Source organism: Pongo pygmaeus, chromosome 12 (assembly GCF_028885625.2).
Source record: "Pongo pygmaeus isolate AG05252 chromosome 12, NHGRI_mPonPyg2-v2.0_pri, whole genome shotgun sequence".
NCBI classification, from domain to species: domain Eukaryota; kingdom Metazoa; phylum Chordata; class Mammalia; order Primates; family Hominidae; genus Pongo; species Pongo pygmaeus.
The window spans coordinates 106,272,408-106,290,996 of NC_072385.2; the positions used below are offsets into that span (position 1 = coordinate 106,272,408).

The 18,589-nt window shown below is 39.6% G+C and overlaps 1 protein-coding gene across 1 annotated transcript in view; it reads right to left on the reverse strand.

The window, feature by feature from the left end:
• Positions 1-18,589, reverse strand: part of SLC4A1AP (solute carrier family 4 member 1 adaptor protein) — a 31,048-nt gene that overhangs the window by 11,296 nt on the left and 1,163 nt on the right. The window contains exons 2-9 of the mRNA XM_054476065.2: positions 17,913-18,108; positions 15,845-15,967; positions 14,648-14,708; positions 14,170-14,309; positions 7,938-8,098; positions 6,258-6,327; positions 5,698-5,884; positions 1,325-1,436 (exon numbers count right to left, since the gene is read on the reverse strand). Of these exons, the coding sequence (XP_054332040.1) occupies positions 1,325-1,436; positions 5,698-5,884; positions 6,258-6,327; positions 7,938-8,098; positions 14,170-14,309; positions 14,648-14,708; positions 15,845-15,967; positions 17,913-18,108 (1,050 nt within the window). The remainder of the gene's footprint in view (positions 1-1,324; positions 1,437-5,697; positions 5,885-6,257; positions 6,328-7,937; positions 8,099-14,169; positions 14,310-14,647; positions 14,709-15,844; positions 15,968-17,912; positions 18,109-18,589) is intronic.

Here is an 18,589-nt window from a genome sequence, read left to right on the forward strand (position 1 = left end):
GGGTGTTTTGGACGAATTGTGCCCCCTGCTGCCCAAATTCATGTTTGAAGTCCCAACCCCCAGTACCTCAGAATATGACTGTAAATTAAATTAAATTGAATTAAAATGACACTATTAGGGTGGGGCCCTAACTCAGTATGACTTGTGTCCTTATAAGAAGAAGAGACACCAGGAGTGCAAGTGCACAGAGGGATGGCCATCTGAAGAGCCAGCAAGAGGGCAGCCATTGGTAAGCAGAGAGGCCTTAGAGGAAACCAACCCTGCTGGCAACTGTGAGCAAATAAATTTCTGTTGTTTAAGCTGCCCAATCCCTAGTATTTTGTTATGGTGGCCCTAGCAAACTAATACTCAAGGTTCAGCTCTTAGGGGTAATGAAAACCTTTTAAAAGCTGAATCTATGAATAGGAATATAGATAAAGCAAAAACATACAGACATATATTGTAGGGTAGCAGGGAAATCATAAAGCTCAAGAGACAGACCTGGATCTGATTACCAGCTTAGTTACATAACGCTGGTGTGATCTGGTATTTAACTTCTCTGACTCTATTTCCTCATTTGTAAGAGGCAATAATTCCCACACATCACAAGGTGTTGGAAGGATTAAATGAAGAAAAATCATATGGCAGAGGCAAGTGCACACACTATGTTCTTAACAAATGTTGGTGAGTCTGAATACTATATCTATCCACCTGGGGAAAAGCATTTAATGCAGGAGACCCATTCTTAAATGCAACATTCATGAGAAATTAATAAACTATTATTCTAATTTACAAACCATTTACTTGCAAATTGATTGGCATAAATCAATTCATCAATTCTTGATAACCCTAAGCTGAGAAAAAGAATCCACAAACCAGCCAGGCACAATGGCTCATGCCTATAAACCCAGCATTTTGGGAGGCCAAGGCAGGTGGATCACGAGGTCAAGAGATGGAGACCATCCTGGCCAACATGGTGAAATCCCATCCTACTAAAAATACAAAAATTAGCTGGGCATGGTGGAGCACGCCTGTAGTCCCAGCTACTCGAGAGGCTGAGGCAGGAGAATCGCTTGAACCCGGGAGGCGGAGGTTGCAGTCAGCCGAGATCGCGCCACTGCACTCCAGCCTGGTGACAGAGTGAGACTCTGTCTCCAAAAAAAAAAAAAAAAAAAAAAAAGAATCCAAGAACCAAGTTCTGGGAAAGATGTGATCATACCAAGCCCACAGCCCTTTCTCACATTACTATGGAATGAGTCATTTGTAGTTTCAAAAAAGAAAATAGAAAAATTAGCTCAGGGATAACTCAAGGGCTAAAAGTTTAACACCCTGACTCACAACTTACCCCTACTGTTCCAGTTTTTAATTTGAATTTGCTTCCTCCTTTCATGGCACCAAATAGAGGCAATGTAAGCTTTTTAGCTTTGTTTTCTGCACCTGTAGTCTGACTTTCAGTCCTAGGAAGAAAGAATAATTATACACATCTATTCCAAGGAGTCCCAAGGTTTTATCTAAAAATACCATGACACTGACAAAGAAACCTCTGGCAAAATAAAAATGACCATAAAATGAATATCTAAGCATATAACAATAAGAAAGAGGTATTCAGACCAACAGATTTTGAATGGACAAGAACAATGCTGACTGTCACAGACACAGAGCTATGATGAGGCTGCTCCCTTAGTCAAGTAATTTGCAACATGCTACATGACTTCACACCCATGAAATGACTACAGTACAAAGGAGAACATATAAGCAGCAGGAGATGGATCCATGGTGTAAAGCCCTATTTCCCACGAACCTCTGAAGAGTGTCTTACTTATCTGGAGCTCCCACTTAAGCGCAATAGCTCTGAGCACTTAAAAAAAAAAAAGTGTGCATGGGGATGGCGGTAGAGTATGCAGGATACCCAGTGTAGTAATGACAAAGATATAGTGAGATACTGCAACTGCTGAGCCTGTCAACATTCTCAACGGCTGGAGATAGTTATAAAAGCTAAGCCCACTAGGGCAAAGCTGAAGAAGGGTATAAAGAAGAGACAGTAGAAATTAGAAAGGCAGGGGGAGAACAGAGCAAAAACAAGAGAGATGGCAGTTGAGTTGACAAGATACTCAGAGCAGGCAGAGGTGACAATGAGAATATGGCATGAGGAGACAGAGGAAACCCCAGAATAACCAAACTAGACCGAAAAGAAAGCCCTTTGTTTTCTTCACATTGACCATGGGACAGTCCTGTAAACTGGAATATAAGGACAGTAATGGCATTCGACTCACAGTGACCCATACCAGATGTTAGCTACCTGGCCCTCCCTGAAGCCCCACTTGCTACTACTGCCTTCTTTTACCTAAGTCTTACTCCCTTAGTAGCACTCTTAGGTCCAGCCTCAACCTCCTTTCTCCCTACCAGAGATAAAACCCATTCCCTTGCTAAGGCCACCAGAAGAATGCTGCCTGCCTGGCCATGAAGGACATTTTGTCAAATCATTATCCTTCACAACCTTCCCCACAGGCCTCAGGAAGGCTCTGGCATAGAAAGACAGAAGCAACAGCAACACAGATGTTTTCAGCTACATTAAAAAGCTGGGCTGGCCTAGAGGATAAGCTAAGACTGACTCAAAGGAGATGAAAAAGCAGAAGATGGAATCACAATCAAGATTGCTTGCAGGGGTTAGGGTAGGAGGCAGAAAGTTTGGAAGTTCAACCCGTAAGTGAAAAGAGGAGGAAGAAGATACACATCTAGACCAGTATCCAAAATAGGAAAGGGAGGAAAAACCAGGCAAGCACACAGACTGATAGCAGGAGAGGAGGCTCTGGAGGAAGCTGAGACATATTTCGTTTTTTTTTTTTTTTTTTTTATTCTTGCCCCAAATGTTGTTGTTGTTGTTGTTTTCCAAAGCAGAGATTTGCTTTTTTTTGTTTGTTTGTTTGTTTGAGACAGGGTCTTGCAACCTCACTCTTCCAGGCTCAAGTGATACCTCAGCCACCCAAGTAGCGGGGATTACAGACGAGCACCACCATACCCAGCTAAGTTTTTATCTTTTGAAGAGACAGGGTCTCACTATGTTGCCCAGGCTGGTCTCAAACTCCTGAACTCAAGCTATCCTCCCACCTCACTCACTCTCCTAAAGTGCTGGGACTACAGGTGTGAGCCACCGTCCCCAGACACTTTTATTAACAAATAGTTTTACTGTAACAAAATTATTATATGATTCTTACTTTTTCCAGTTATTTGTTATTTAAAACTAGAACTGCAACTACATTACAGTAAATTTAGACCTAAAGTGGTATGGCTATTTGGTATAGGATTTTCTTTTCAAATCCAGTATATCTGAATAGAATAGAAAGTATATTCGCATGTTCGAAACTCAAGTATAAAGCACATATACTGTGAAAAGTCTCCCTCCCATTGCTGTCCCCCAGCCACCCAGTTGCCTTCCCCATTGGCAATCAATATTATTAATTTTTAACTAATCTTTCCAGAGATACAGTAGCAGATGCTGTCCCTCCCAGATTTCCTTTATCAGGCCAAACAGCTACTGCAGACATCGGCTGCTAAAGGCTCACACCTGTACCCTTCCCAGAATTGCTGTGAGCCCCTCCCACCCCCTAGTCATGGGCAGCCTATGACCAATGAAGGGTTGGGGGGATGGGGTATCGAAACCCAAGCCCCATGCCTCCATGGCATCTGTGGTGCCATTCAGGATCTCCTGAAACCATATCTTAGCCCAGCTTCTTCTGCCCTCTCCTGCTTCCCTCACTCCCATATAGATTTCTCCTGAGAGCACTCTCTTAATAAATCACTTGCAGATGAATCTCCAATTCAGTTTGTTTTTAGGGAACCCGACCTAAACAGATATTATGAACATAAGCATGGCCTACTTATCTATGTATTCTTCCCCCACCATCATTTTTTACAGACAGCGCCTGTTATACACACCGTTCTACACCTTGCTTTTGTTACTTATCTTCATAGTGTTTCTGTATCTTACATATAGTTGCCTTTTTTTTCAACAGCTATATGGTGTTCTATTGTATATCTATATCATAATTTATTTATTTATTTTATTTATTTATTTTTTTGAGATGGAGTCTCGCTCTGTCACCCAGGCTAGAGTGCAGAGGCGCAATCTCGGCTCACTGCCAGCTCCACCTCCCGGGTTCACGCCATTCTGCTGCCTCAGGCTCCTGAGTAGCTGGGACTACAGGCGCCCGCCACCACGACCGGCTAATTTTTTGTATTTTTAGTAGAGACAGGGTTTCACCGTGTTAGCCAGGATGTTCTCGATCTCCTGACCTCGTGATCCGCCCACCTCGGCCTCCCAAAGTGCTGGGATTACAGGCGTGAGCCACCGTGCCTGGCCACAAATTATTTAATCCATCTCCTTTGATAAACATTTAGGGGATTTCTAATTTTATTTCCTAAGTATGTGAGGGACAAATTCCTAGAAATGAAATAGATCAAAGGGCATGTGCATTTGTAATCAGGATAGAGACTGCCAATTTGTCTTGTATAGAGAATGTACTAATTTGTCCTTCAATGAGCAATATAAGAAAGTGCCTTTTTGTCAGCCTCATCAGCACAGTATAAAATCATAATTAATCTTCATCAAATTCATATATAAAAATGGTATTAAGGCCAGGTGTGGTGGCTAACACCTGTAATCCCAGCACTTTGGGAGGCTGAGGTGGGCAGATCCCTTGAGGCCAGGAGTTCAAGACCAGCTTGGGCAACATGGCAAGACCCCATCTCTACAAAAAATTAAAAATTAGGCAGGTATGGTGGGGCATGCGTGTGGTCCCAGCTACTTGGGAGGCTGAGGCAGGAGGATCACTTGATCCCAGGAGGTCAAGGCTGCTGTGAGCTGTCACTGTGCCACTGCACTCCAGCCTGGGTGACACAGTGAGACCCTATCTCAAAACAAAAAAAGGTATTAGGTTATAGTATTTATATTTCTCTTATGATCATGAAGTTGAGCATCTTTGTATAAAGATGCTATTTGTATTTCTTTTTCTGTGGCCTGTGAGTAGACATCCTTTACTCATTTTCCTCCTGGGTGGATGGCTGTCTACTTATATTTAGAGGTCTTTTTATTAATAATTTAATTTTTTTTTGAGACAGGAACTTCCTCTGTCACCCATGCTGGAGTGCAATGGCACGATCACAGCTCACCGTAGCCTTGAACTCCTGGGCTCAAGCGATCCTCCTACCTCAGCTTCCCAAGTAGCTGGGACCACAGGTGTGCTCCAACATGGCTGGCTAATGTTTTTATTTTTTGTAGAGATAGGGTTGTGCCATATCACCCAGGCTGGTCTTGAAAGTGATCTGCCTGCTTCAACCTCCCAAAGTTCTAGGATTACAGGTATGAGCCACTACACCCAGCCTCAGAGGTCTTTTTATATTAGATAAATTAGCTTTTTGTGCACGATGCTTTTTAAAGGAGTTTATTCTACACTAAAAGATTAAGTAAAAAAGCTTCAGAACCTTCCAATGAATCAGAAATCAATATAGTTTTCTCAGAAAATCCTCTATCAGTCTATATTTCACAAATATGAAACAGGTTTTTAGTTACTCTATGAAACTACTGCTTTCTGTGCTTTAAAGGGTTCCTTGTATTACATTTGTAATATATAATGATTATTTAAGAAGATAAAGCGATAATTGAAAATGTTATCTATGCTACCATACTTATTTAGAATTCCAAATATAACTAAGACTTACTTTTTTAGTTCTGGAATCTCTGCTGGCTTTACAATTTTTATTAACCCTTTAAGTCTCTGTTGTTCTTTCCTCAGTTCAAAAGTTCTCAGGTGAAGTTTCTTCCGGGACACACCATCTAATGTACTGCCTGATTTCATTTCTGACATGAACGCATCTAAAGAATCCTGAGATGGAGACTCTGATATAACTGTTCAAGAAAAGAATAACACATGTTTAGAAAGATGATCCTGAATATTTTAAAATTCAGCCAAAGTTTCCATATAAAAGTCACTAACATAAAACTGGACAGAGGACAACACTAGTAATAGGAGTAAGGAACAGGTTATAGCCATGAGACCTTGGGAAATCATTTTGTCTCAATGGGCTTTATTCCCCTCAACTATTAAATGAAGAGGTTAAACCAAATGATTTATAATGTTCTTTCTAGTTCTAAAACGGTATGTTGCTCCTTTGAAAGGCTCCATATTCTGTATGGTATTTCTTATTAACTAATGTAGCCCCAGTGCCTAGCATAGAGCACTATATATGGTATATTAATAAATATTTGATGAAAAACTTACCTTGGCTTGAGGCTTTCAATCTCTCAGAAATTTCAGAAAGTTCCTTTTCAGCATCATTTAATTTTGCAACCTGTAACACCCAAATCAACAGGGTTAGAAAGTTTTTCTTCTTTCAAACTGTTTCCTTATCATCCTCCTGTTTTCATTACTGTTACTAGAAGTTTTAAGAAGATTAATTCAAAAGTCCAGTTAACCTGCTACTTATGGAGTTAACACTTTTTTTTTTTTTTTTTTGAGATGGAGCCTCACTCTGTTGCCAGGGTAGAGTGCAGTGGTGCAATCTCAGCTCACTGCCACCTCTGACTCCTGGGTTCAAGCGATTCTCCTGCCTCAGCCTCCCCAGTAGCTGGGACTACAGGTGTGTGCCACCACACCCAGCTACTTTTTGTATTTTTAGTAGAGACGGGGTTTCACCATGTTGGCCAGGATGGTCTCAATCTCTTGACCTCATGATCAGCCTGCCTTAGCCTCTCAAAGTGCTAGGATTACAGGTGTAAGCCACCACACCTGGCCAGAGTTAACAGTGTTTTTTTTTTTTTTGAGATGGAGTCCCACACTGTCGCCCAGGCTGGAGTACAATGGCGCGATCTCGACTCACTGCAACCTCTGCCTCCTGCATTCAAGCAATTCTCCTGTCTCAGCCTCCAGAGTAGCTAGGACTACAGGCGCACACCACCACGCCTGTCTAATTTCTGTATTTTTTTTTTTTTTAGTAGAGGTGGGGTTTCACCACATTGGTCAGGTGGGTCTGGAACTCCTGACCTCAGGTGATCCACTGGCCTCAGCCTCCCAAAGTGCTGGGATTACAGGCATAAGCCACCATGCCCAGCCCGGAGTTAACACTTTTTATGTGTTAAATCCAAATTTAATTTATTTCTGAATTAAACAACACAGAATTAAACAGAATGAATAACTCGGACTTTATTTTACTCAGAAGAAAGAGCTCAAGGCATTTGTTTTCACATAAATCAAAAGGATAGATGTTGGGTAATGTTTTAAGCTCTGAATCCTACTATAAATTAATACCTGTAAGAAATTCCTTGAAGTGCAATTGCTGAATCAATGCACTTTTAATATTGACAGATGTCGTAGGATTGATCACTTAAAAGGTTGTCTTGTACATTCCCACCAACTGAGAGTCTACTTCTCCATATTCTGGTCAAGCTCTGCATTATTAATCTTATGTTTTTTTCTAGTCAAATAGGTAGCCTATTACCTACCTACTATTGTCTGTTACCCACCCATTAACACATGTCACCTTATGATAATTTCCTGAAGAATATACTGTTTCAGACTACATATTACCATACTATATTCTTCAAAATTCCTTTGACTTCTCTTGACTGCCAGAAGGCTAAAGTCAATTTCACCTCAGAATGCCCTAACTTGGAACTTTTTCCTTTCCTTTTGGGAGAGGTAATATCTTATCCAAAGAATGTTAATTAATGGATCAATATCCTGAAGGAAAGGATCTAGCAGCAAGCCATATTTTTTTCAAACAACTTGGATAAGACTAGTTGTCTGTTACCATTAAATTAACAGACCACAAAAGTTATACTTCAGTATCAGATTTCAATGCTACTACTTTAAAAATTATCATAAAACATATTTAAATAATACATTATGTTATTAAAAATTAAACTATTAAATACCACAGCTACTTCCATAAATAAAACTTGCCAATGATTCAAAGGTCTCTGGCTTCTCATCAATCTTGCCAGCCTTCTTCATTCTGTTCAGACGCTTCTTCTCAACCAGGCCAGTCCGATCAAGAAATGTGTCATCATCACTATCATAAAAGTCTTCATCTTCCCAGTTCTTGGCTTTCCTTTTCCGAGATACTAGAGGTAGATAAAATGATGAATAAATAAGTTTTTAAAAAAGAAAAGAAAAAGAAAGAAGGCAAGTAGGCAAGGAGCTTAAAATGTCACCATCAACTACTGAAAAGAGAGGTTCTACAAGCTGCCAAACTATGTATAAAAACAAAGGGCTAAACCTTGAAGACATTATACTAAGTGAAATAAGCCATATATAAAAGGACACTTACTGCATTATGTGAGGTACCTAAAGTAGTCAAATTCATAGAGACAGAAAAGTAGAATGGTGGTTGCCAGAGGCTGGGAAGGAGGGAGAATGAAGTTAGTGTTTAACAGATACCGAATTTCAGTATGGAATGATAAAAAAGTTCTGAAATGAACAGTGTTGATGGTTCCATAATAATGTGAATGTACTTAATGCCACTGAGTGATACTCTTAAAATGCTTAAAATGGTATACTTTTCTGTTATGTATATTTTTCCACAATTTCTTATTAAATAACTTTTCATTAAAGCAAACAGTTAATTTATTTAATGAGCAAACGGCTTTTAAAAATCAATGAGGATGGCCAGGCATGGTAATCCCAGCCCTTTGGGAGGCTGAAGGGGGATGGATCGCCTGAGGTCAAGACCAGCCTGACCAACATGGTGAAACCCCATCTCTACTAAAAATACAAAAATTAGATAGGCATGGTGGCAGGTGCCTGTAATCCCAGCTACTCAGGAGGCTGAGGCAGGAGAATTGCTTGAACCTGGGAGGTAAAGGTTGCAGTGAGCCGAAAAAGTGCCATTGCACTCCAGCCTGGGCGACAAGAGTGAAACTCTATCTCAAAAAAAAAAAATCAATGAGGAAAAAAGGAAAATGAAAAATGAGAAAAAGGCCAATAACCCAAAAGAAAATTTGAAAAAGAATAATGAAAGCAGTTCACAGAAAAATACAATAAATATTTTTAAATGTTACTTTAAAAAAAAAGTACAAATTTAAAAATTAGATACTTCTCATTTATTAGACTAGAAAAACATAAAAAGATTAATAATTGGTGGGAATGTACATTGATACAACCTTTTTGATGGTCAAGCCTACAACATCTGCCATTAAAAATGCATTGATCCAGCAATTCCACTTCTAGGAATTTATTCTATAAATATCAATGCAATAGTATTTATAACAGTGAATATGTAAAAAGTCTATCAATAAGAAACTATGACAGCTATTACTTTTTTGTCCACCCTACAACATTCTACTCCCTTTGTTCTGATAAAAGTACCTCTTTCCCCCAGAAAATTCCTCCCCCATTTTATCTGGTTTAGGGATAGTCATAGGACCAAAGCCAAATCAGTAAGACTCTTTCCCTCATATTTATATTTAGAGATGGGGCAAAGAGGCTCTCTTTACAATGAGGTTATTAAAGTGAGAGACTGTAAGTTCAAGGCTGTAAGCAATCAGCTTTTCAGCACAGGGTAAGAATCTGTCTGCAAAGTTTAAAAATGCACTCATGAGACAGACTCACTCACAGACACACACATGCACACACAACTTGTATATGTCCTGGTGATGCTGAGTCTAGTTTGGTAGTACTAAGTTATGGTTTCAGAACTTGAGGTTCTGGTTCATGCAGCTGTTCCTTCATTCCTCTTCCTTCATCCTGAGCTATTCTTCCCAGCTTCTGCAGCCAATGACCTTTCCCCTAAACTAGTTTGAATTGGACTTCTATTATTTGCAAGGAAAATAGTCCTTATTAATATAAGCCTAATTTCCAGGTTAAGATGGTACATTAAACACACATATCTAATTTCCCTCTTTCCTTAAATCCCACTAAACCATAGTAAAGAGATGTACCCAAGCCTGGGCAACATAGCAAGACCTTGCCTTTACTAAAAATAAATCTAAAAAAAGTAGCTGGGCATGGTGGTGTGCACCTGTGGTCCCAGCTACCCAGGAGGCTGAGGCAGGAGGATCGCTTGAGACCCGCAAGTTGATGCTGCAGTGAGCTGTGATCAGACCACTGCACTCCAATCTGGGCAGCATAGAGGAAAGAGAAGGAAGGAAAGAAGGAAGGAAGGAAGAAAGGGAGGAAGGGAGGGAGGAAGGGAAAGTAAGGGAAAGGAAAGGAAGAAAGAGAAGGGAGGGAAGGGAGGGAAAGGAGGGAAAGAAAGAAGAAAAAAGAAAAGAAAGAAAGAAAGAAATCCATAAAGACCCAAATTTTAGAAAATTACAAAGTAGACAGATGAGTAGAAACTAACTTAGCAGAATTTAGAAAGATAAATCCTAAACAGTGGGGAAATCTGAGAGCCAAAGTGATTACACTGCAGAATCCTCAAATGGATCTGCAACCGGGGATGGATAGTAAGGTTATGGAGGACTAAGTAAAAACTGGTTGAGAAATAGATCTTCCTCCCTGCCTTCTCATCTCCTTTCCATCTGCAGTAGAAATCCAGAGGTTAATCTCTGGAAAGGGTAAAACAGAAAGTCTTTGGATTACGAGTTGACTAGTAAAGCTGAAGGCATGGGCCCTATAATCTAAAAATAGTACTGTCCTGAAAACAGCTGAATGAGAAGCCACTCAGCCACCTTCTACCACTTAGCTCTAGGAATGCTGGCAACCAGTCCTTTCCTTTCTGGCAGGAGACTGGAGGAGCACTCTCTGGGGAATCTTGCTCATAGACGAGGAAAACCAAAAGGATACTTAAATCAAGGGTTCCCCAACAAAAGGCCCACCCACATCATTCAATAGTAGTGCTCAAAGTCAACAAACCCCACCTATATATTCCATGCAGAAACCCCACCTATATATTCCAAACTATCAATCACCTTTTTCATTCCCAAATAAAAAAACTACAACGAAGAATTACATGACACCTAAGAAAAGCCTTTAACATGCAGAACAGAGACCACATAAAAAGAAAAATAACATGGAGAAAACAGAGAGGAGATATTTACAACCCATGAAACAACAGGATACTATGTTTTAAAAAGGACAATTCAAAAACCAAAAATGAACTTTTAGAAATTAAAACCTTGGAGTCTCTGAGCCTTCTCTGGCATGAAAGACTGCCTGATTTTAAAAACTTTAAAAAAAGAGAAAGAAATTAAAAACTTGATGGCAAAATAGAGAAGGCAGAAAGATAAAGATGCAGAAATCTCTCAGAAGGAAGGAAAAGACACACAGATGAAAAAAAAGAAAAAAAACTTAAATGGTCTGTCCAAGAGGTCCAATGTCTGAATAATAAAATTCCATAGAAAACAGAGGGATGAAACAATTAATGGCATAATTGCAGAAAACTTCCTGAACAGCCAAGATTTCTAGATCAAAAGGATCCAACAAGTACCCAGAAAAATTAACAAAAATAGACCCACAGAAAAGTACTTCATAGTTAAGTTTTAGAACCTTTAGAACAAAGGGAAACTCTTACCAACTCTGGCAAGGGGGAAAAAAGATGACATACAATAGGATCAAAATCTGAACAGTTTAGGATTTCTCAAAAGCAACATTGAATGTAAAATAAGAAAAATTGTTTCCAACTTCGAATTGTATTCCCAGCCAAACTATTAATCAGGAGTGAAGCTACAATAATTATATTTTCAGAAGAGAAGGCTTAATAAAGTTTATTTCCTATACATTCTTTCTCTGAAATCTACCAGAGGATGTCCACCAAAACAAGAGAGTAGACCAAGAAAAGGAAAGATGTGAAATTCATTGAACACTACCATCACCCATGCCCTCTAGTGTTGTACCAGCTTTTTAATCTGCTAAAAGTACAGAAGGATGTACTACTGTGCAAGGAAATAAACCAAGAAATATGAGAATATGAGAATCAAGAAACAGAAAAGTCAACCCTAGAGAAAGGACAAAGAAATCTCAAGGATGACAGGAAAGTTAAGTCCCAGGTGACAGTTCTGTAGCAGATCTGCAGAGCAATAAGCCGTGAAAGAAAAATAGTGCTCTTCAGAAAAAGTGTCTCCAAAAAAAATCAGAACTGATAAATTACTTAATCATTAAGTTGTTTGATGTGGTGAGGCTACTGAAAGGTGTGGGAGGAATGAGCAAGAAATACAAAAAAGCCCCAAACACATGAAAAGCAAACACAATTATTACCCTTAGGAAAAACAAAAAGAAATAAAACTGCTCAGTTATAACTAATATTTGCATAAGCATAATCACGTAAATACTAAATACTAATTTAGCAGAGTTGACAGAAAATGTCTAAAATAAGTGACTAAAAATGTAACAGCATACTCTTGTTCTTAGAAATACAGGTGTTTTTAGGCTGGGCGCAGTGGCTCACGCCTGTAATCCCAGCACTTTGGGAGGCCAAGGCAGGCGGATCACGAGGTCAGGAGTTCGAGACCAGCCTGGCCAATATGGTAAAACCCTGTCTCTACTAAAAACACAAAAATTAGCTGGGTGTGGTGCACGCACCTATAGTCCCAGCTACTCAGGAGGCTGAGGCATAAGAATCACTTGAACCCAGGAAGCAGAGGTTGCAGTGAGCCAAGATCATGCCACACTGCACTCCAGTCTGGGTGACAGAGAGAGACTCTGTCTCAAAAAAAAAAAGAGAAGAAATACAGGTGTTTATAATTTTTTTTTTAATTTTATTTATTTATTTATTTATTTTTGAGACGGAGTCTTGCTCTGTCACCCAGGCTGCAGTGCAGTGGCGCGATCTCAGCTCACTGAAAACTCTGCCTCCTGGGTTCACGCAATTCTCCTGCCTCAGCCTCCCAAGTGGCTGGGACTACAGGCACCTGCCACCACACCCGACTAATTTTTTTTTTGTATTTTTGGTAGAGACGGGGGTTTCGCCGTGTTAGCCAGGATGGTCTCGATCTCCTGACCTCGTGATCCGCCTGCCTTGGCCTCCCAAAGTGCTGGGATTACAGGCGTGAGCAATCACACCCGGCCAAGAAATACAGGTGTTTTTAAATGCCAGAATCAATAACTGAAAAAACTGAAAGCCTTTAGGGAAGAAGACTGAGGATGGGTAGGGCAAGGAACAAGTATATTTTATTATAAGCCTTTTGGTAGTTTTGAACCAGACATAAGTTACTTTGCAATAATAAAAATATAATATAAGCCTTATTAATAAATGATGCTCTACTCAGACTTTTTTTTAAAAAAAAACAAGCAAAATACACAATTAATGTATTGACACATATTAATGTATTGATGTAATATGATATGGCCAGGCGCAGTGGCTCATGCTTGTAATCCCAGCACTTTGGGAGGCCAAGGCGGGCGGATCACCTGAGGTCAGGAGCTCGAGACCAGCCTGATCAACACGGCGAAACCTCGTCTCTATTAAAAATACAAAAATTGGCCAGGCGCGGTGGCTCATGCCTGTAATCCCAGCACTTTGGGAGGCCGAGGCAGGTGGATCACCTGAGGTTGGGAGTTCGAGACCAGCCTGACCAACATGGAGAAACCCTGTCTCTACTAAAAATACAAAATTAGCCGGGCATGGTGGTGCATGCCTATAATCCCAGCTACTTGGGAGGCTGAAGCAGGAGAATCGCTTGAACCCGGGAGGCAGAGGTTGCAGTGAGGCGAGATCGTGCCATTGCACTCTAGCCTGGGCAACAAGAGCAAAACTCCATCTCAAAATAAATAAATAAATACAAAAATTAGTTGTGCAGGGTGGTGGACACCTATAGTCCCAGCTACTAGGGAAGCTGAGGCAGGAGGATGGCTTGAACCTGGGGGGCGGAGGTTGCAGTGAGCCAAGATCATGCCACTGCACTCCAGCCTGGGTGACAGAGTGAGACTCCATCTCAAAAATAATAATAATAACAATATCCATGATACATTCTTATGTTAAAAAAGTAAGTCACAAAAGATTGTAATTAATATGACTACATTTGTGTACGAGTGTTTTTTGTTAAAGGATCTAGTTCTCAGCACACATCTATATATACATAGAAAATGTCTGGGAGAATACAAACAGTGGCTACCTTAGGGTATTGAGAATTTTTTTCTTTTCACTTCAAAAAATTCTGTACAATTTACATTTTCCCCCCATAAAGAAGTTTTATTAGCGTTTGTGTTGAATTTTCCTTTCTTTTAATCTAGAAAAAAAGGGCTCCTATATACTGACCTGCTTCCTGCCGAAGCAATCCCAAAGTGTCAAGAATCCGACAAGCTTCCAATGAGCACTGGATCATTGCTTCTTTTTTCTTTCCTGAGTGAATGGCCTCAGCCACCAGTTGTTTTCCAGTTGAATCATCCACAGGTAATCTTCATTGATTTGGTGGGAATTATAGCACAGCATTAAGCTCCAATTCTCACGAAAACAACTACTATGCTATGATAATAGTCATTTTTTTTAGATGGCCTTTCAGTCTTTGAATCCATCTTGTTCTATCTTGCCAATGTTGGATTTAAAATATTTTCTATTTCTTACCCATCCCACCCCACTCTCCAATAATATGAGGGTTATTAAACTATGAAGGCTCAAATTTAGAAATAGCTTAAACTTATATGAAAGTTACTCTTTGGGTTGTTATCTATAACCATACATTAAACCTGAAATTGGCCATTTTCCAGAAATGAACATTAATAAGAAAAGAACATACCTCACCCTGCAGAGCCAAGTGCTATGTCCCTGTTCATCAAATTCATATTCTAATTCTTCTCCTGTGGGAGAAAGACAGACAAAACAATTTTAATAGAATCCAAAAATTACTAGTTGATACAATGATAAATGAGAACAAACGTTAAATAATAACAAGTTCTTAGCAGTGGCTCACGCCTGTAATCCTAACACTTTGGGAGGCTGAGGCGGGATGACAGCTTGAGTTTAGGAGCGCGAAACCAGTCTGTGCAACATGGCAAAACCCCATCTCTACAAAAAATACAAAAATTAGCCGGGCATGATGGTACGTGCCTTTTGTCCCAGCTACTATGGGGGCTAAGGCCGGAGCATAGCTTAAACCCAGGAGGTCAAGGTTGCAGTGAGCCAAGATTGCGCCATTGCACTCCAGCCTGGGCGACAGAGTGAGACCGTCTCAAAAAAAGAACAAGTTCCCATACCACACTGAATAATAAATTTCAATGCATTTCACTTCTCATTCCTAGGGATTATCGTCTGATAATAAAATTAGAGTAAGTCTTAGGCAGAGAAAAAACAAAGTCAGATCAAAGAAATCAATTTTCCATACATAGCTTTGTTCACTGTACAGTACCTTTCACTTTTATAAGTTGTAGACTTTAGTGGTTATTTTAACACAGTTGCCTGGTTTTAGAAGCACAGATATTAAGTGCACAGCTATTTCATATATTATTTATATATACATATAAAATATATACAGATATACATATACATAGATACTCTCTCAAAGTATTCCTACCAAAACAATCCTGTATGGAAACAAAATTTTAAATCATATAATATAAAGTCAAAACCTATGTTAGGAATTACAAAAGATCAGGTGAATTCGGAATTAAAAAACTACAGGAAGTTGGCTCAATTTCCCCACCACCAAAGTCCAGGATCTTTTGAGAAGAATGAGATGAGTCAGGAAAAAGTATTTCCTTTTTTTAAGATAGGAAGAAAGACTAACAAGATTTTTATGATTTTTTTCCCTCTGCTATACTAATGAGGAATAATTTTCAAAATAAACCTAAAGCAACTGACCACAAGAGTAAAAAGTGAACAAGAAGGACAGCAATAAAATTATAGCATATCTTAGTATAAAGCTCAACCTGAAGCTCTAGAAAACCACACTGCTCTGGATATGTTTTAGTGGTAGGGTCAGAATCTGTTTACATACCTTCTCGGTCAAAAAAGCCTTGGAGAGCCTTTTTGGGATCCTTTATATAAAAGGCCTCCCTTTCCTGCTGAAACTCTAAGACAATAGGGTTCTCTTCAGCATCATCCTCTACTGCATCTTCTCCTACAGGATATGGGAAAGAAAGAAAAGATAATCAGACATGAGAAGAGACTATTTCAATGATACCCATTATTCTTTCAGGCTGCATAAAGATATAGTTTAGGCTGGGCGCAGTGGCTCATGCCTGTAATCCCAGCACTTTGGGAGGCCAAGGCAGGTGGATCACAAGGTCAGGAGTTCGAGACCAGTTTGGCCAACATAGTGAAACCCCATCTCTACTAAAAATACAAAAAAAATTGGCTGGGCATAGTGGCAGGTGTCTGTAATCCCAGCTACTCGGGAGGCTGAGGCAGGAGAATTGCTTGAACCTGGGAGGAAGAGGTTGTAGTGAGCCGAGATCGTGCTACTGCACTCCAGCCCAAGTGACAGAGTGAGACTCCATCTCAAAAAAAAAAAAAAAAAAAAGATATAGTTTATCTGTAATGAAAAATAATAAATACTTGCAGGGACGGGGGGTGGAACAACCACAAAACCACTAGTATGAGCATATTCGGGTTTTCTAAATTGTGTGACAAGTCAAAACTTGTTTTCATGGCACCTTAATTTTTTTTTCTCCATCATTATATTTTAAAAGTAAAATTACCTACCACATTGTGGAAAAAAAAATTTGAGCTCCTCAGCCTGGCATTCTTGTTCTCTCACACTCGTATCTAACTTTCGTTCCCAATATAATTTCCTAATCCTTCTTATATCTGCCAAATAGACTGGTCTACTCACAACTTCCTTAAAATCATCAATCCCTACCCTGAATACCAATCCCAATACTCAGCTTCATAAGGCTTTTCCTTTCCTTCAAGTTCCAGCTCAAAATCCTCATGCTTATAAAGTTTCCCTGTGGAGTGCGGTGGCTCACGCCTGTAATCCCAACACTGTGGGAGGCCAAGGTGGGTGGATCACAAGGTCAGGAGTCCAAGACCAGCCTGGCCAATATGGTGAAACCCCATCTCTACTAAAATAAAAAAAAAATAAAGTTTCCCAAAGATCTAAGTCAGTGCTGTCCAACAGAAATATAATGAAAGCTATATGTGTCATCTTAAATTTTCTATTAGCCACATTAAAAAATTAAAAGGAAACAGGTAAAATTATTGTCATTTCAACATGTCATCAACATAAAAATATCATGAAAGAGATATTTTACATTTTTTTTTCAGACTAAGTCTTTGAAATTCAGTGTGTATTTTGCATTTACAGCACACGTCAATTGCGACTAGCCACACTGCAAGTGCTCAGTAACCACATGTGGCTAGTGGCTACCATATCAGGCAACACAGGTCTAAGTCCCCAGTGACTGTTCTCTCTTCTCCAAATTTTCACTCTAGCATACTTATGGTTTTCAGCTTTTGTTTGGCACTTAGCACAAGTAATTTCATAGTTTTTCCTGTCTTCCCAACCATATATTAAGGCCATCTTCTACCTTTTTATACTTCCATCTCCGGGATATCCATTTTCTAAAATATCTGGTGTTAAAGTAAGTTTATTGTTTTGGCTAAGGGACCAGCTTTCTCTGATTAGATATTCCACATTTCAGGATATCTTCACAAAGTACAAAAAATTCAAGAGAATATCCTATATTGAATAACATCCCATTTATTTGATTGAATAGAGTTCCATCCCCTCCAATGATAATCACATAGCACAAGGTCACTACTTAATAAATACAAAATTTTAGAATTGTAAAAATAATAATTTTATGCTTAGGACAAGTTTTGAACAAGAGAGTGCATTAAAAATAAACTTTTAAAAAATCCAAAGTGCCTATAAGTCAATTTCTTTACATCAGTAAAGTTAATGAATCTCTCTGGGTTTTGGTTACCTCATGTGCAAATTGTGTTTGCCCTATCTATCTCAAGGAGCCATGAAAAGCTGTATGATTTAAAAAAAACATTTAAGGGTACCACTAGTAATGAACTTAAAATAATAACCTCCGGCAGCAATTTTAATTTCTTACCCATTCCCCAGGTGCAACCCATCTCATCATCTTGGCTACCAGCATTTATCTTCCTTTCAGAGGTATCCATTTCCTCTTCTTCATCTGAGTCTTCTCCTAGCATCTTCTTCTCCAACAATATTTGTTGCTGCTTGCGCAGTTCCTTCAACTTTGTTACTGTTAACTCGGATTCTGCCTCTCGGTCTTCTTCTGGTCCCTGATGAACCAAGGAAAAAAAGGTTATTTATTTATTTAGAGACACCGTCTTGCTCTGTCGCCTAGGCTGGACTGGAGTGCAGTGGCTGGAATACACCTCACTGCAGCCTTGACCTCCTGGACTCAGGTGATCCTCCCACCTCAGCCTCCCGAGCAGCTGGGACCATGATGCCTGGCTAATTTTTTTTTTTTTTTTTTTTTTTTAGAGACAGGATCTTGCCATGTTGGTCAGACTCCTCTCAAACTCCTGGGCTAAAGCGATCCTCCCGCCTGGGCCTCCCAATGTGTTGGGATTACAGGCGCGAGCCACCGCGCCTGGCCAAAAAAACAAGTTATTTTAGAGTTCGGGATTGTGAACATGACTTTCAGAAATATAGCAATGTGTACAGTGGTCTGGAGATGATAGGACAGACTTGATTCCTTCACTTTTGTAATCGCTGAGTGAGAGATTCTTCTTCCTCATCAAAAGCTTAAGAAGCACA